The sequence below is a fragment of the Miscanthus floridulus genome, chromosome 9, assembly GCF_019320115.1.
Source record: "Miscanthus floridulus cultivar M001 chromosome 9, ASM1932011v1, whole genome shotgun sequence".
NCBI classification, from domain to species: domain Eukaryota; kingdom Viridiplantae; phylum Streptophyta; class Magnoliopsida; order Poales; family Poaceae; genus Miscanthus; species Miscanthus floridulus.
In genome coordinates, this window is record NC_089588.1 from 25,404,424 (window position 1) to 25,420,171 (window position 15,748).

Genomic DNA, 15,748 nt, shown 5'->3' on the forward strand with positions numbered 1-15,748 from the left:
GAGGGCATACTATACAAAAAAGGGGTTGTCCAACTGCTGCTCAAGTACATATCTCAAAGCGAAGGCAAAAACATTCTACAAGAAATTAATTCAGGTTCATGCGGCTCACACATCGGTCCAAGGGCACTATCTGCGAAGGCCATCAGGCAAGGGTTCTATAGGCCTACCAACATTAAGGATGCAGAAGAGATTGTCAAGACATGCCAAGCATGCCAGAGCACCTCCTCACACCAGTAAAAACCTTCAGCTGTTGTATTACTCATCCCACCCATTTGGCCCCTCCAAAGATGGGGGATGGACCTGGTTGGGCTGCTACCACCATCGCAAGGGGGAACAAGTTTGCAGTAGTAGCCATAAAATACTTTACAAGGTGTATTGAGGCCAAACCACTTGCCAAAATCACATCAAAGACAGTAAAAAAGTTATTCTGGCAGAACGTAATCTGCAGATTCGGAGTATCAAGAACCCTAACAGTTGACAATGGAAAACAATTTGACTCGGACAACTTCAAAGAATTCTACAAGAGTATAGGTACCAAGGTTGCCTTCTCCACAGTTTACCACCTAGAATCAAACAGACCAGTGGAAAGAGCTAACACGGTGATATTCTCAGCAATAGCAAAGACTCTATTCAACCTTCGCACAGGCAAATGTGTAGAGGAACTGTCGAAGGTAGTGTGGTCCCATAACACTACAGCCTCTAGAACAACAGGTTTCACACCGTTCAAACTCTTATACGGCAAAGAAGCAATACTGCTCGAAGAAGCCAGGCATCAGAGCCTCCGTGTCATGAAATAGGCACTCGCAAAAGATGAACAATACTCCAAAGAAACAATTGAGGGCACAAGATTGGAAGCAGTTGAAAACATCGCCAAATACCAAGATCAAACCAAAAAATGGAGAGATAGCAAAGTGATGAGGAAAACCATACAAGATGGAGACCTAGTCCTCAGAAAGAGACCTAATGCTAAAAATGCTGGAAAGCTCCAACAAAAATGGGAAGGCCCTTACTTGGTGAAGGCCGCCGGAAGACCCGGGTCATTCTACCTGACCGATGGTGGAGGAAGAACAACAACACATACCTAGAACATCGACAATTTGCGTAGGTTTTACATCTAAATGTAAAAAAGGTGACCTCCGCAAAACTATAAGCGAAGGTCACCAAGTTTCTTGTTTTCACATTTTTACATTTCATGTAAAAGGGCTTGCACTCTTTTCCTTACAAAGGGTGCTCCTAGTGGAGGGGAGGTTTTTAATGAGGCAAGTTCCATGTAAAAACCTCCAAAAATATAAAGAGGAATCCTGCAAAAAAATAATATAAAAGGTGAAGGTCGAAAGTGGTTAGCAACGCAACCACAATATTCGATGACAGCATTACAACAGAGGACCCTCAAATGCTTTAGATGAAGACTCTAAAGCATGGAATGACCTCCTCGGCTAAATTAGCCTGCAACCTTTACAAAGACCTGTCCATACTCAAGCTTCAAGGATTTATCGGAACGACCAAAAAGGACAAAGCAAACCTGACAAAGACCTACGTTCAGCGTAGGCATTGGGGAGAGACTAATCATTAACAAGCTTTAGCTAACTGCCGAAATTAATAGCTAAAGTACAATAACAGTAAAGGCCATAGGATACGCTAGGTACAGGGAAATCACAATTTAAAAACATATCCAAGCAATAAACACCGGCCAACCACCAAGAGTTATTAAAAACGTACAATTGGTAGACTATAAAACTCGCCACCCCGCTGCTACAACAGCCCCAGTCAGTGCATTTTCATACCACTTCCCCAAAAAGAGCGCCAGAGAGGAAGCAAACCAGTCAAAGACAACACACTACAGAACTAGCCTAGAGAAAAGATGGACGCCGGAGTTTCCTTAGAAACGAGAGACCAAGAGGTATTGTGCGAACACTCATAAATCCAGCAGCTCGTGCAGCCCGGCAAAGGCCATGTTCAAGTCATACACATCGTCCACCCGATGTCGTAAAGCCTCTGCGAGGCCTGGAGTAACCTAAGTTCGGCAGCAGCTAGTCAGTGTCAGAGGTTGCGAGAGGGTATCGCATGAAGGCTCATAACATCCCCCTGTAACCGAAGACACCATCCGGTGCAACCCGACATCAACCATGCTCGACGAGAGCACAGCTGCTCCAGCATAGCCAAAGGCCAAAAAAAGAAAATCCAGGTGCAAGTGGGACCAATGTCCAAGAAATTCTTCTTTGACCTCCATTGCTTGCCCAAATTCCTCTGTGGCCTTTTGAGAAGCATGAAGAATAAAAATCAGCATTTCTGATGAATGCTCAAATTGCGCCAAAGCCTTCGCAGCATCGGCAAGATCAAACACAAGCACCTCTGTTCCTCCGCTGCGACGTGCTAGAACTTCCCTGTCAACTTCAAGCATGCATAGAGGCGAAAGGGAAGAGCGACAGAACAAGCACCAAAGCCTCCGCAAGGCGCCCAAGCTCAAAAAACAACAACTTAGCTCCTTCGCGCAAAAGCACAGACTCGTATTCAACGTCGGCCAGAGAAGAGAGAAGCGGAGGCAAGAAGAGGAACCAAGGCGCTGGAAATGTAACCCTTCGGCCTAGTCAAAAATCATAATAGGAATCCTTTGTAATAAGAAATGGACAAATCAACAATCAAGTCTATTACAAAATAGATACAATTACAATAGCAGCGCATTAGAAGCGCAATAGTACAAAAGCCCGAAGGAAGCAAAAGAAAAAGAGAAGGCGCTAAGGCCTCCCAAGTAACAGCTACAATGGCGCGAAGGCTAGCCAAACAAGTCAATTAAAAAACTAAGGACGATGTCCTCGCCAAGCCAGCGATCTGTTAAAGTCCGCACGCTCATTGTCAATATCATACTTTACAAAAGCAAACATATCGTGAATAGAATGATGGGGAAAAGTTTCCCGCCAATATTGCCATAATTCACCATTAACATAAATGATGTCTTGATACATATTAACAGGAGGCATGTCTTGCACAGTCCTAGCGAAGGAGACCTACGCAAGACAAGTTCACAATTTAGAATTAAATATACACAACTACGGCACATCGCCTTCAACCAAACCTAAAAAACTAAAACCCACTACAGCTCCAGATCAACAGGAGCAGTCGTGGGCTCCGTGGGCTTCGGGGCCTTAGCAGCCGGAGATGGATCCTTCGGAGCCGGTGCCTCCGTAGCCAGCAAAGATCACGCACCAGCAGCTCCACGTGCAGCTTCCTTCTTCTGCAACTCCTGTAGAAATAATACCAAGTTATAAAAATGGCAAGCACGGAGTAAAAAAACTAAGATAAAAACAAACAAGTTACAAACGAAAAACTAACCTCAGCTCGGCATGCCTCCGCCATTGAGCGAGCCTTCGCCCGGCCAAACCTCACCCAGAACGACTTCATGAAGTGGCGGACTGATCTTCGGATATCACGCGAAGTCATTCCAAGGTTGGCTAGGCCTTCAAGATCTCTCTCCTCCATGTCCTTTCTATGCGAGCAGCCATCCTGTGCTAACATCTTTGAAAGATTTGTGGCGGAGGCCAAAACTCCAAATCCACAGCTCCTCCAATGAAGTTAGGGAGCTTCATGAAGATGGCTTTCAACCAGGAGAAGATGTTGAATGCCGAAGGATTAGAAGGCAGTTGCGGTGTAGAGCCTCTGAACTGCTCAAGCACCCCCACGTAAAGCTCAGCCGCCGCCAGCCCGATGGACTTGGCATCCTCAAGGCGCTTAGATAACACATCTACTTGCGCCTTTAAGGTAGCGCCAGACTCTGTCTCGGCATCCACCTCCTTCTGAATGTTGTCGGCTGCCTCAATGGCCTTTAGGGCGCGCTCAGCAGCCAGTTGCTCGGCAACCTTCGCGCCATCAACCTCCTTATTGAGCAAGTCAACCTTCCTCTGGAACTGCTCCAATTCAGCACAGATAGTGCGAATGCCACCAACCTCCCCTACAAGTCGAGTCTTTTTGGCCACTGGAGTCTACCTCCTCCTTCAAGGCCTCGATGGCCAAATTGCGGTTGACCACCTCCTGCATGCCACGCTCTTCGATGGTCTCCGAAAGATAGTGACTCTGCCAAAACAAGTGTCAGCCATAAGCAAATTAGAATAACAGCTGAGAAATCGAAAAAAGAAACATACCACACATTGTTGCTCCAAGTTCATCCACAACAACTTGAAGTAGTCTATGTTTTTCAGGTGGTGGCGAAGGCGGTCTAGCAGCAAATTAAGCGTAAGAAACGTAAGACAAAAAGTAAAAAAAAAGAGATATAGGAAGAACAACCTCCTATATCATTATAAACTGCTTCAAGCACATCAGCCAACCCACTTATTGTGCTGTCGGAGGCACCTAGAATAGCAAACAAAATCAGCAAGACTGAAAATAAAAAATAATGCAGAAACAAAAAAAAAAAATTAACCTTCGCCACCATCCAAGCCAGCGTCGGTTGGACGAGGAGTCGGACCCCCAAGCGGAGGCTTCGGAGGGGCTCCCAAGCCAATTCGAGTGAGGTCCACACCCAAAGGGTCGTTAGGGTTTTGATGATTCCTCCCAAGGGCCTCCGTCAAGCCCCCTGGAGAAATAAAAAACAAGTCCCGATAAATAAGAAATCTTAAGCACTAAATGAAAAACAAAGCTAAAAAGCAACTCACCAAGATGCAAAGGACTTGGGACACTGCCTGAGACTCCATCATCCTCGGCGTGGTGACCGGTGGCCTGAAACCATACGCCCCGAGATGGAGCAACTAGAGAGCTTGCCTCCGCCTCATTCTTGGACACCTCGTCGAGACCTGCAGCAGATCGGTGAAGGCCATTACCAGCGGCCTCCCCCTCTCAGGACAGAGAAACATCACCACCACCAGCACCATCGCCCTTAGAACCAGAAGTTTTGTCACCCAAAACACTGGGCACAGGCACCACGGCGGAGAGTTCAGCAGCAAGGCCACCACCCGCACCTTGGATGGTGGTATCCGCCAAATCGTCACCGCCAAGATCCAAGGAGGCAGCAGAGCGCTTGCCTTCCGTTCTGACAGCAGCGGAGCCACATCCTTCGCCAATGTTCTCGGCAACCTCATCATCTTCATTAGCGGAGGCAGCTGCGGACGCATCAGCGAAGGCGGCAATAGAAGCAGCCCTATTCTTCCACCTCTTGGTAACGACCTTGGGTGCAGCAGCCCCCTTCCTCTTCCTCGCCTCCACCACAGCAGTTACATTCTTGGCAGCGGCCTTCCTTGCCTTGTCCTCTATGGAATTGTGCAGCTTCACAGGAACATTATGTTCCTCGTGGTGGATCCCGAATTCCTCAAAAACTCTATTAAGCCAGGGCATCGTACCAGCGATGGCCCGGTGCACCAGATACTCCCTGTCGGACATCTCACCAAGTATCTCGCGTGCCCCCGCCTTGGCAAACTTCACCAACTTCTCCGCAGCCTGGCCCACCTTCTTCTCAAATCCGAATCACGGGAAAGGAACCCCAATACCTTCACCAAACACAGGCACGCTAACCATCTCAATGGTCATGGTGGGCCTGTTCCTACCGAGGGGCCAGTAGTTAGCCGCCACCATCTCTTCGACCAAGTCACAACCTCTGGAGTACCGGTAGGCCAGAGCGAAGTCCCTGTCGCATGCTTCACGACCCTCCTCAGTCCCCAAACCTAGGGCTCCCTGAGTCAAAGGCCTCATCGGAGTCATCACCGGGGCTAGCAGATAGCGGGTATTCTTCTTCCCGTTCGAGCCAGTAGATGTCATGCCTCCGGTCCTCACATAGAACCAATACTACATCCAATGCTTCGACCACTTGTTTTTTTGGGCGAAGGAGATCTCCAACTTCTCACCCTTTTGGGCCCTCCGCAGCATAAAAGTGTAGCTCCCATACTGTGCCACCAGCTGATCTTTGCCAACTCGCTTAGGCGGGTGCTGGAGCTCATAGTACTCACAGAAAGTACCAACGTTGGGCACCGCGCCATAATACAAGCATGCCTAAGAAAACTTACTCAGGGTAACTATCCCATTGGGCGTTTGATGGTGAAGTTGTACCTCAAATGCCTCCAACACCTGGCGAAGGAAGTGCGCGATCGCAAAGCAAAGGCCGCATAGAAAGAAATCCCTAAAAACCATGGCATCAACAGCCTTTGGCTTAGGAATCGTCTCCCCCTCCAGAGGTTTCACCTTAGTATCCCCAAAGCAGCCCAGCTACCACAACTCCTCGATCATGTCCTTAGTCATGAGCAAAGGCCCGAAATCCCACGTCTTGGATGTGCTAGCCATGTCTCCTGCCTCTTCAGTGGTGATCAAGTCTACGATGGAGGCCTCAACTCCAGAAAGATCCTCTTCAAGCCCCAATGCCTCCGCACTAGCAATCATGCACTCCTCAAACCACATGGACCACCCACTAGAGCTAACACCAAGAAGGCGACGGTACAGCCCAAATAAGGAAGCCCAGCGCGGAGGAGGACTGAAAGGCGTAGCCACTTCTAAAACTCAGAAACAGCCCAACAGGGAAGCGAAGGCAAAAACTAACTAGGCGAAAGCCCGGTGAAAAGGGGCAACGCAGAAGGCGGCAGTAGCGAAAGCGATGGCTAGGATAGGGACAGGGGCCTTCACGTACCATCCCTTATATAGCCATTGCCGCGACACATTGATTTCCAGGACCAACGGTCATGTCCGTTCAAAACGCGTCTGTTCCACAGCCACCATGGCAAATCAATTAGAGGCACGTCACTAGCGCAATGGTTTGATCTAGGCGTCCCAGGGGGGAAAGGGGGGAAAGCCTCCGCGTGCCAAATGCGCAAGAGCCTCTGTGCCTCAGAACCTGAGGACTATGTTTGAGGGCAAGGCCTGCCAGCATCAGACCAAGCCCTTATGGGGGGTACTGTTGGGACACGATAATGCGTTATAGAGGCTAGGGACCGAAGTAGTAATGAGAGCTAATGGTTAACGGATTTTATGAATGACGTGTAGGAAAAGAAGACAGTAGCCTCCGCCTAATCGGCTGTTCAGGGAGAAGGACCAGAGGCTACAGCGAAGGCGCCCAAACACGGCCCAAGGCGGAGGATCCGACGATCAGAGCGAAGGCGCCCAAACGCGGCCCGAGCGGAGGCTCTGGCGACCGGAGCGAAGGCGCCTGGGTGCAGTCAACGGCGAAGGCTCAGGCGGCACCTGCGAAGGCTACGGAGAGCCGGCGCACAGGTGCGGGCGAAGGCCGCCCGAGACGAAGGCTCCGAGGGTCATTGGACTTCCTGAAAGGTGGCAGTGCCGGGCCGTGGGCCGCAGGCAGACTCACGGTTGTGGCCCATCAAGCAAAGGCGGTTTAAGAAAAGGGCACCCAAATTACCCTTAGCAATTTGTATTAGTGTAGGAATATTCCGATGATGTACCGTAACTGTAAGGGGTAAAATTGTAAAGAGTACCCTTAGCCAGCAGTGCCACTACTGGAGACGGCCTCTTTGCCGAGGGCCTGAGGCCCTCGGCAAAGGCCCATTAACCCTCGGCAAAGGCTTTGCCGAGGGCAGCCCTCGGCAAAGAGCTCTCGGGGAATTTTGAGTCGGCCAAGAGGGTCTTTGCCAAGGGCCCTTTATCGGGCACTCGGCAAAGCCTTTGCCGAGGGCTAGAGCGGCACTCGGCAAAGAAAAGCAGCCGTCACGGCGCCGGCGCCTGAGACGGAGTCTTTGCCGAGGGCTGTCTCCGGGGGCCCTCGGCAAAGAATTATTCTTTTTAAAAAAAATAATATTTGCCGAGGGCCTCCAACCATGGCCCTCGGCAAAGAAATGTTGCAGATTTTTTTCAAAAAGTCTTTGCCGAGGGCAATGGGACGGCCCTCGGCAAAGAATTATTCTTTTTTTTTTTTGAAAAATCTTTGCCGAGGGCTTCCCCGCAGGCCCTCGGCAAAGAAATTTTAATTTTTTTAAAAAAAGTCTTTGCCGAGGGCCTCCAACCATGGCCCTCGGTAAAGAAATGTTCCAGAATTTTTCCAATGAATCTTTGCCGAGGGCATTGGGACGGCCCTCGGCAAAGGACCCTTCTTTGCCGAGGGCCTTGGTCATTGCCCTCGGCAAAGAGGCAGAAATTTAATTTTTTTTGTTTTTAGCATTCCATCGACACAAGCATTTCATATATAATTAATAGGATCAAACAAAATGGTCAAAGATTATGTCACCTACTTTTAAAATATAACAGATAGATGGGATGCATCATTGAACAATAATAACCATCAACATCACATTAAGGCATATACGCTGGAATTTTTGTTTCTAAAAAGCACACAACTTTGATATCTATGGTCTCAGACATGTTTCTAGAGAGAAAAAAATAGTACATGCATCTGTTGTGGTAGGTCCTTGTAAGATCTGCAAAATATTTTATCGATACAATAACATACCAATCCTAGAACTTTGCTAGCTAACACTACAAAATTGAATGAGATACCAAATCTAGAAGACACAACACGGTTCCCACCCCAATCTGCCTTTGGGTCATTGGGTGTTTGACGCCACCATAAAATCTCATCGCCATCCTTTCAGCCAGCTTAAGCATGCTCTTCCTCCCCTCCGTGCTAGCCATTACTGCAGCAAATGATTCTATCACAAGGATCTGAACTTTTTTGGGATCCAATAGGATAGAGAGCACCATGCACATGGCAACAGAGAGCAGTCAGATTAATAATACTGTGGCTACTGACTCCAACGCTAAGATGTGGCCACTGACTCCAATGCCCAAAACAGAGTAGAGTGAAAAGACCATTGTGCAAACACCACCATGGCACCATCGCCATGGGACAAGTTACAAGATTAGCTTTTGAATTACCTAAATATCTCTGAGCACCTCCATGCATTTATTGACCTTGAGAGGGAGGCTGTCGAGCATAGCTGAGTGCTGCGGGTGACCAACCCCTTCAGTTTGTTTTGCATAAGAGTAGAATCATACAAAAGACTACAGTGAAATCGGCATCACCTGGAGGCTAGAAGAGGTAGATATAAGACAAAATACCTTTAACCACACCACGAGGGCGGCCTTCTGCTCCTCTGTGAGCTCTGCATTAATGGAAAATAAAAATGTCATTGCAAACTGTAAGGCCTGATTTAATCCTAATCAAACCAAAATGCAATGTGGAAAGAATTTCCAAGAAACTAACAGCAAACTGATATGACATTAAGCAAAACCAAATACTGGGGCTTGCAGATCCATGACGACTAACAAAATCACCTCAAGAGCCCTCTTTTGACATAGATTTGCGGGAACAAAATCTTGAATGTCTAACTAAATTTGTGAAAGAAGACAGAAAACAACAATTTAATTGTCAGAAATGCTAACTACGTCAAACCTTCATTCCAAAAATTCTGAAATTCTGTGAGCATACTATGGCGTCCAAACCTACAGCTCTGTGAACTAATGGTTTCTGATTTGAAGTCATTCTTATCCGGTAAAACCAGAGGGGGTAAACATCGTCTCAACTTAGCTGAAATCACCTGAGCATAGATTTCTACCCCTAAAAACAAATTCGTATCAGGATTCCAGAGCACCTCTAAAGATCTAGTTTGCCAATCTAGAAAGCTTAAGAAAAAACCGATAACTCTCTAGGCAACCAAAAAATAATTTGAGGTCCTTAAAGGCATCTAACGAAAGGGTTAGTACAAACTGTCAGATGTAACAGCAAAGGTCTGTGAACACAACTTGCTGAAAACTGAAAGGAAGGGAAACCCCATTCCCTCCACTGATTCCCCACACCAAAACTCATCTAAACATGAAAAATCCTCTAATGTTAATATGACACCCTATCTAAAAGTTGAGTTTACTGTTTTAGTTAGAGTTGCAGCAGGTATTCGGTTGATAAATCAGAAAAAAATGGTTACGGTATGGTTTGAAGTTGTTTAGATCCTACAATAATGAGTCCCGGAGGTTCAAGTGTTGGGACCACTGTTGCAACATCCTACAGCATGAACCTCATGTTAGAGTAAAAAATGGTAATCACTGCAATGTTGAATTACCAAATCACTGAAAGTTTTCAAAAAGGAGATCTCAAACTTATCTATAACAGCGCAAAACACTGAAAGTTTTCATCCACACCCACAACTCAAATCCTCATCCCACTATTTGCAATAATAAAACGAACTTGTTTATTACTTACCACGGGTGGCCACTTCGGAAAAGTTGACTTGTTATCAAGTAATGAAGCAACAGGTGGCCAAGTTCCTTCATTTGGAGTGCTCAGAATTCTGCATTAACAGAAGAGAATGAACATCCCAAATAAGGTATTTTTTTCTGCACCATGCAACAAACTAATAAAATAATGACATGTTCTTCAAAAGGAAAGGAGCAGATATAGAGCATCATGTTAACGACGGTTCTTCCATATAAATGCCAGCCAAGATAAGATATTTTGAATCACTGGAGCACTGATTCATCTCATCAGCGAGGGTCAATGCAACAACCAGTACAGAACTGCTTAGATTGAGTTTAAGGGGCATTTCATCAAACGGCTTACCTGCATACCGTGCATTGAGTAGGCTAGTGCAGCAGATACAATCCATCCTTAATTCCTTATTCTGCTCAAGTCCAGCAAATACAGATAGTACAATCCAACACGCCTAGCAGGCTAGCTTGTACAATCAAGGAACTAAGCAATATATAAGCAAGCAACACATAATGTTAATAAATCATGATCAACGAACTGGATGCATGGAGTGGGCAGTGACAGAGAGAGCAGCAGTAGTACAATTATGCAGTAGGCTGCCGCCTGGTCCAGGAAGAAGTGAACGTCCTTCTCCACCAGTCCACCCTGTACATGGGCTCCAGCTGCAGCGCTAGATGCACACTACAGGAAAACGCCTCTTTGCCGACTGCTTGCCCCGGTCGGCAAAGGCATAAACCCAGTCGGCAAAGGCTTTGCCGACCGCAAAGCCACGTGGCAGTCGGCAAAGAGCAGTCGGCAAAGCCTGGGTCGGCAAAGGCGGATTTGCCGACTGCCACGTGGCACACAGTCGGCAAATCCTTTGCCAACTGCCACGCTAGCAGTCGGCATAGCCACGTGGCGCCGTCAGCCCTGACGGCAGGCTTTGCCGACTGCTGGTTCCTCGGCAGTCGGCAAAGAATTTTTTTTTCAAAAATTGTTTGCCGACTGGCCGCCAGCTCGGCAGTCGGCAAAGAAAGAAAATTTTTTTTTTTGAAATGTTCTTTGCCGACTGCTTTCGGAGTTGCAGTCGGCAAAGGTTTGACCTCTTTGCCGACTGCCTCCCATTGCAGTCGGCAAAGACTCTGTCCTGGGTTTTTTTTGCCCAGCTTTGCCGACTGTAAACAGTCGGCAAAGCTGGAATTTTTTTTTTTTTTTGCTTTTGTTTTCTGTTTTCTCGCATCAAAACCCTGCAAAATCACAAATTATAATCCAATTTCACCAGAAGCACCGGTAGCACCATTTATATCACAATTTCATCACATTTGTCGCCAACATCACCACATATATCACAATAACGCACAACATCACATATATCTCACATATATGTCACAATAACAACCACACAAGTGCATTACAACCATCACATGAAGTCCAACACGTCGAACACCACAAGTCGACGTCCATCACACGAAGTTCAACATAACAAGTCTAGGTCCATAACGAAGAAAAGAAATACATGACAACAACTTCGACGATACGGTGGATACATGATAACAGAATCGACAAGTACCTAGCTCGTCGCGCCGTCCCCGGTCTCGTCGTCCGCTCCGCCCCCAGAGCCCCCAGGGTTTGCCCACGGAAACCCCCTTGGACCAAACTGAGGCGCCTGCGCGTACTGCCACCCTCCGCGCACCGGCGGCCACGAGTACGTCGGAGGAGGGCCACGTGGAGGTGGATACGGTGGATAGGGTGCAGGTGGTGGATACGACATCATCTGATGGCCGGGACCTCCAGGAGACGGGTTCGAACCCGTCGACTGTACCTGCACAAGTTAAACGCCAAGTGATGTCATTAGTATCTGCAGCATGGACGCACAAGTTAAAGCAAGAGTCAATATACTCACCGGGGTCCCTCCAGGAGCGACAAGAGCAGGCACAGGAAAAAACTCTGAAGGAGGAGGCGGTGGAGCGAACATTGGAAGAGGAGGCGGTGTAGACGCCCCGGGCGTCTGCATGGACTGGAAGAAGCTGGCCATGTTCTGCATCTGAGTGTTGTAGTGCTGCTGCAGGCTTTGCTGGTAAGCCATCTGTTGCGCCATCATCTGCGCGTGCAACGTGGCGATCGTCTCCTCCATCTTGGCCTCCATCTGGGCCTGCAATATTACATCCGCAGTGTTGATTGTATGTACAGGTGCGAAACGAGTGAACGACGAACGAAACGGCACTTACCTGTGACGCTGACTGCCGCCGGGGTGCTACGGGGATGTCGCTGGAGCTCGTGGGCGTGGATCGAACCTGGGTCAGCGTAGGAACCTGGGACGGGTCGAGGGCGCTGTGGGCCATGTAGTAGCGGCCGTGCTGCTTCCCTGGTCCCAACCTCTGCAGGAGGTCTGTGTCCAGGGGCTCGGCGGTGGGGTCGAACGTCTCCCCGTAGCGCTGGCGAGCCGCGACGGTGTACTCGGTGGCCTTCTCGTAGGCGGTGGGGTTGGTGTACGCATCGGGCCCGTCCTCCGGGTTGTAGACGTTGTTCGGATCCGTCGCCTTGCCCTTGTGAGAGAGGAGGTACGCGGTGTACTCGTTGATTTCCTGCCCACCGTGCGTCTGCGTCTGCATTGAAAACACAAACATGGTTACAAGTATTGACAATTGAGCGCAAGGATTAAGACATGAACGGACGCATACCCATCTTGTCGTGAACTGGGGGAGGGGCTGATTCCCTTGGTGGTGTGACACCCCTCGCATCTGCGCGCGGCGGCCCTGACGGTCGGCGCGCCTCGCGTATGCCTCATCCGTGCGCCACATGCGCACAATCTCCGTCCAGCATTCCCTGTGGTTGTCGCACCACGACGGACACACCTGCATGACATCAAGTATTTGACATGCGAGAAGATTAGTGTAATGTTTCACTGAAGGAATCTGAACGAATGTTGTCATACTTAATTACCTGCTCGTATTGCGCTTGGGTGAGGTCGGCCTCCCTCGAGTTCATTCTCTGGCGGATTTGGGGCTTCTTGATGTTCTCTCCAAGCACGTTGGCGTGGAAGTCGCGGATGGCCTGTATGCGCGCCTCATGGTACAGGTCCTTGAGACGATCTTTGTAGACCGCCTCCTGCACTCGCGCCGCCTGGGCTGCTTTACCCTCCTCGCACATGAAGAAGTCCTGCACACAGACACATCATGTAGCATTTCCTTTTTGCAAGAAGTCCGACGAATGCGTACTATTTAGCAATGCGGTGCGATGAAAGACTCACCCAAAACTCCCTCTTTATCTTTGCCGCGATGGTCTCGCCACCCTCCTCGACGAGGTAGAAGTGGGACTACTTGGTGGGCACCTTCATCTCGCCGTTGACGTTGACAAGGCCAGGGTAGTACTCCTTAATCAGGAGGCCCTGGATGCCATTGATATGGCGTGCTTGACCTGCTCCACTCACAATCTTCCAGGAACTGCACGAGTCATTAAGAACAATTGTTAGTCTTCAGTTCGATTTTTGACATGTCATATGAACAAGTAGTGAAATCAATAATGGTTACTTACGTCTGGCCCACGGGTGTGATCACCGGGCGCTGGTGGAATTGCGGCCGCACCCTAGGAAGCTGCGTGGGCCCGCGCGAGTACACCTTGGCCACGCCTGACGAAGTCGAAGCCGTCTCGCCTGGTGTAGGCGCGTCGTCGCCGTCGTCGTCGTCATCGTCGTCGTCGTCGTCGCCGCCGCGCTCGTCGTCACGCGACGTCGTCCCCCCTTGCGAGGACGAGAACGGCAGCCTCCTGGTCGCCTGGCGACGTCCGCTGGGGGGCTGGGACCTCCTACTGGACGACCCACGCACCAACACCTCCTCCTCCTCCTCGTCGTCGTCGGCGGTCTCCTGCGGGGGGACCTGGTACGCCGAGCGTACTGCTCGATGCGGCCGCTGCCGCCGTCCGCCTGGCATTTTGCCGAGTGCCTGCAATGACAAAGAACAAAACTGTTAGCATAAATAAATGACAAGTACTTGTAAAGGAACATAATAATAACAATATAGTATTACATGGCCTCGTAATTATCTCCGCGAACGGCAATATCTCGGGCGTGGAGTCGTCATCTCTATCACTATCGTTGTCATCGCTATCAATATTGTCGAGCTCCCTTAAGTCATCACTGTCATCATCATCCTCATCGTCTCCATAGTCATCATCATGTACCTCCTCCTGGACAACTCGTCTTTTTGGCACGCCCATGGGAGGTAATAAACTTGCGTGGCGTCTCGGTTGGCCACAATGTAGACATCGTCTCCTTTATAGCTGGAGTCCTGTCGAATCTCGACTTGACCTATCGTAAGGTCTTTCCTCGTGATATCAGGATCGAACCAATGGCATTTGAATACCACCGGCGCTAAAGTCCCGGCACCCTTAAAGTTGAGCTCGTATATCTCTTCGACTATGCCGTAGTAGTCCTTCCCATCCGTGCCGGGCGTACGAACTCCGCAGCACATGGTTTTTAGGTTGGGTCGACTCTCCTCGTAGCTTCTCGTGCGAAAGCGATAGCCATTCACATCATAAACGGTGAATGACTTCACCCTACGGGAGAAGCCACGGCCCACCTGTTTCAATTCATCGCTCATTTCTGCATCTGTTCGGGCCTGCAAGGGTAGGAGATCGTTACATAACTCGCTCCGGGGAGCAAAGTGGAATCACAAAGTCGGAAGGAGGTTAGTTGGTTGGTACCTTTGTACAGAACCAGGAGATGAAATCAGGCACACCGTGTCTAAGAAGATTGTCTTCTTCTTGCTCGGTAGGAGCCCTATTGCCTCTCCAGTATTGACTAATAAATTCCCTGAAAGAAGGAAGAAACTAGAGGGTCAGACCATGATAGATGGAGGATAGTGACGGCGTAGGTAACAAGCTCATTGAGAACTTACTTCTGATAAGGAATCACTTCATCAAGGTTGATCAACAATGTGAACATGATAGTCTGCCACTCCTGATGGTTCAACTGCTTGTTGGTACCTGCGCTTCCACTCCCGAGATCCCCTTGGAAAAGGCTGAGTATCGATGAGTTCTCGTCAGCGTTGTAACGAGGGGTTGGATTGTGCATGCTGGGAAGCTTCTCAGTATAGTACGCCTGTGTGAAGGTCGCCACCTCCTCTAGAACGGAGGCCTCTCCCACGGAAGCCTCAATCTTGGCTTTATTTCTACAATTTTTCCGAAGAAGCTTTAGACACCTCTCGATTGGATAGCACCAACGGGCCTGCACGGGACCCCCCAACCGTGCCTCGCGCGGTAGGTGCAAGATCAGATGCTGCATGGACAGAAAGAAGCCGGGTGGAAATATCATCTCCAACTTGCAGAGCAACAGAGGTGCAGCCTTCTCCAGTTCAACACAAACATCCCGAGACAACTCCTTGGCACAAAGCTGGCGGAAGAAGAAGCTCAACTCTGCCTGGACGCACCACACATGCTCTGGGAGGTATCCCCGGGTCATCGCAGGAAGGATCCGCTCAATCCATATGTGGAAGTCATGGCTCTTCATCCCTAAGACTTTCATAGTCTGCAAGTTCACACCCCTGCTCAGATTCGCCGCATACCCATCGGGGAACTTTAACGTCTTGATCCACTGCAGAACTTCCTTCCTATCTGCCCTTTTCAGGATGTAATCGGCCGGCCCCTTTC

At 49.1% G+C, this 15,748-nt stretch overlaps 1 protein-coding gene and 1 long non-coding RNA gene across 2 annotated transcripts; both read right to left on the reverse strand.

Moving 5' to 3' along the window:
* Positions 1-8,826: 8,826 nt before the first annotated feature.
* Positions 8,827-10,797, reverse strand: LOC136481583 (uncharacterized). The gene is made up of 4 exons (XR_010764780.1): positions 10,706-10,797; positions 10,475-10,606; positions 10,118-10,205; positions 8,827-9,023 (listed from the first exon to the last, which is right to left on the reverse strand). It is a non-coding gene; the product is annotated as an uncharacterized lncRNA (long non-coding RNA).
* A 2,621-nt stretch (positions 10,798-13,418) lies between these two features.
* Positions 13,419-14,172, reverse strand: LOC136479503 (uncharacterized). Its single transcript, XM_066477352.1, has 3 exons — positions 14,128-14,172; positions 13,637-14,043; positions 13,419-13,545 (listed from the first exon to the last, which is right to left on the reverse strand). The coding sequence occupies exons 2-3, from the start codon at positions 14,029-14,031 to the stop codon at positions 13,419-13,421; spliced, it is 522 nt and encodes a 173-aa protein (XP_066333449.1). The 5' UTR covers positions 14,032-14,043; positions 14,128-14,172.
* Between the last annotated feature and the right edge of the window lie 1,576 nt (positions 14,173-15,748).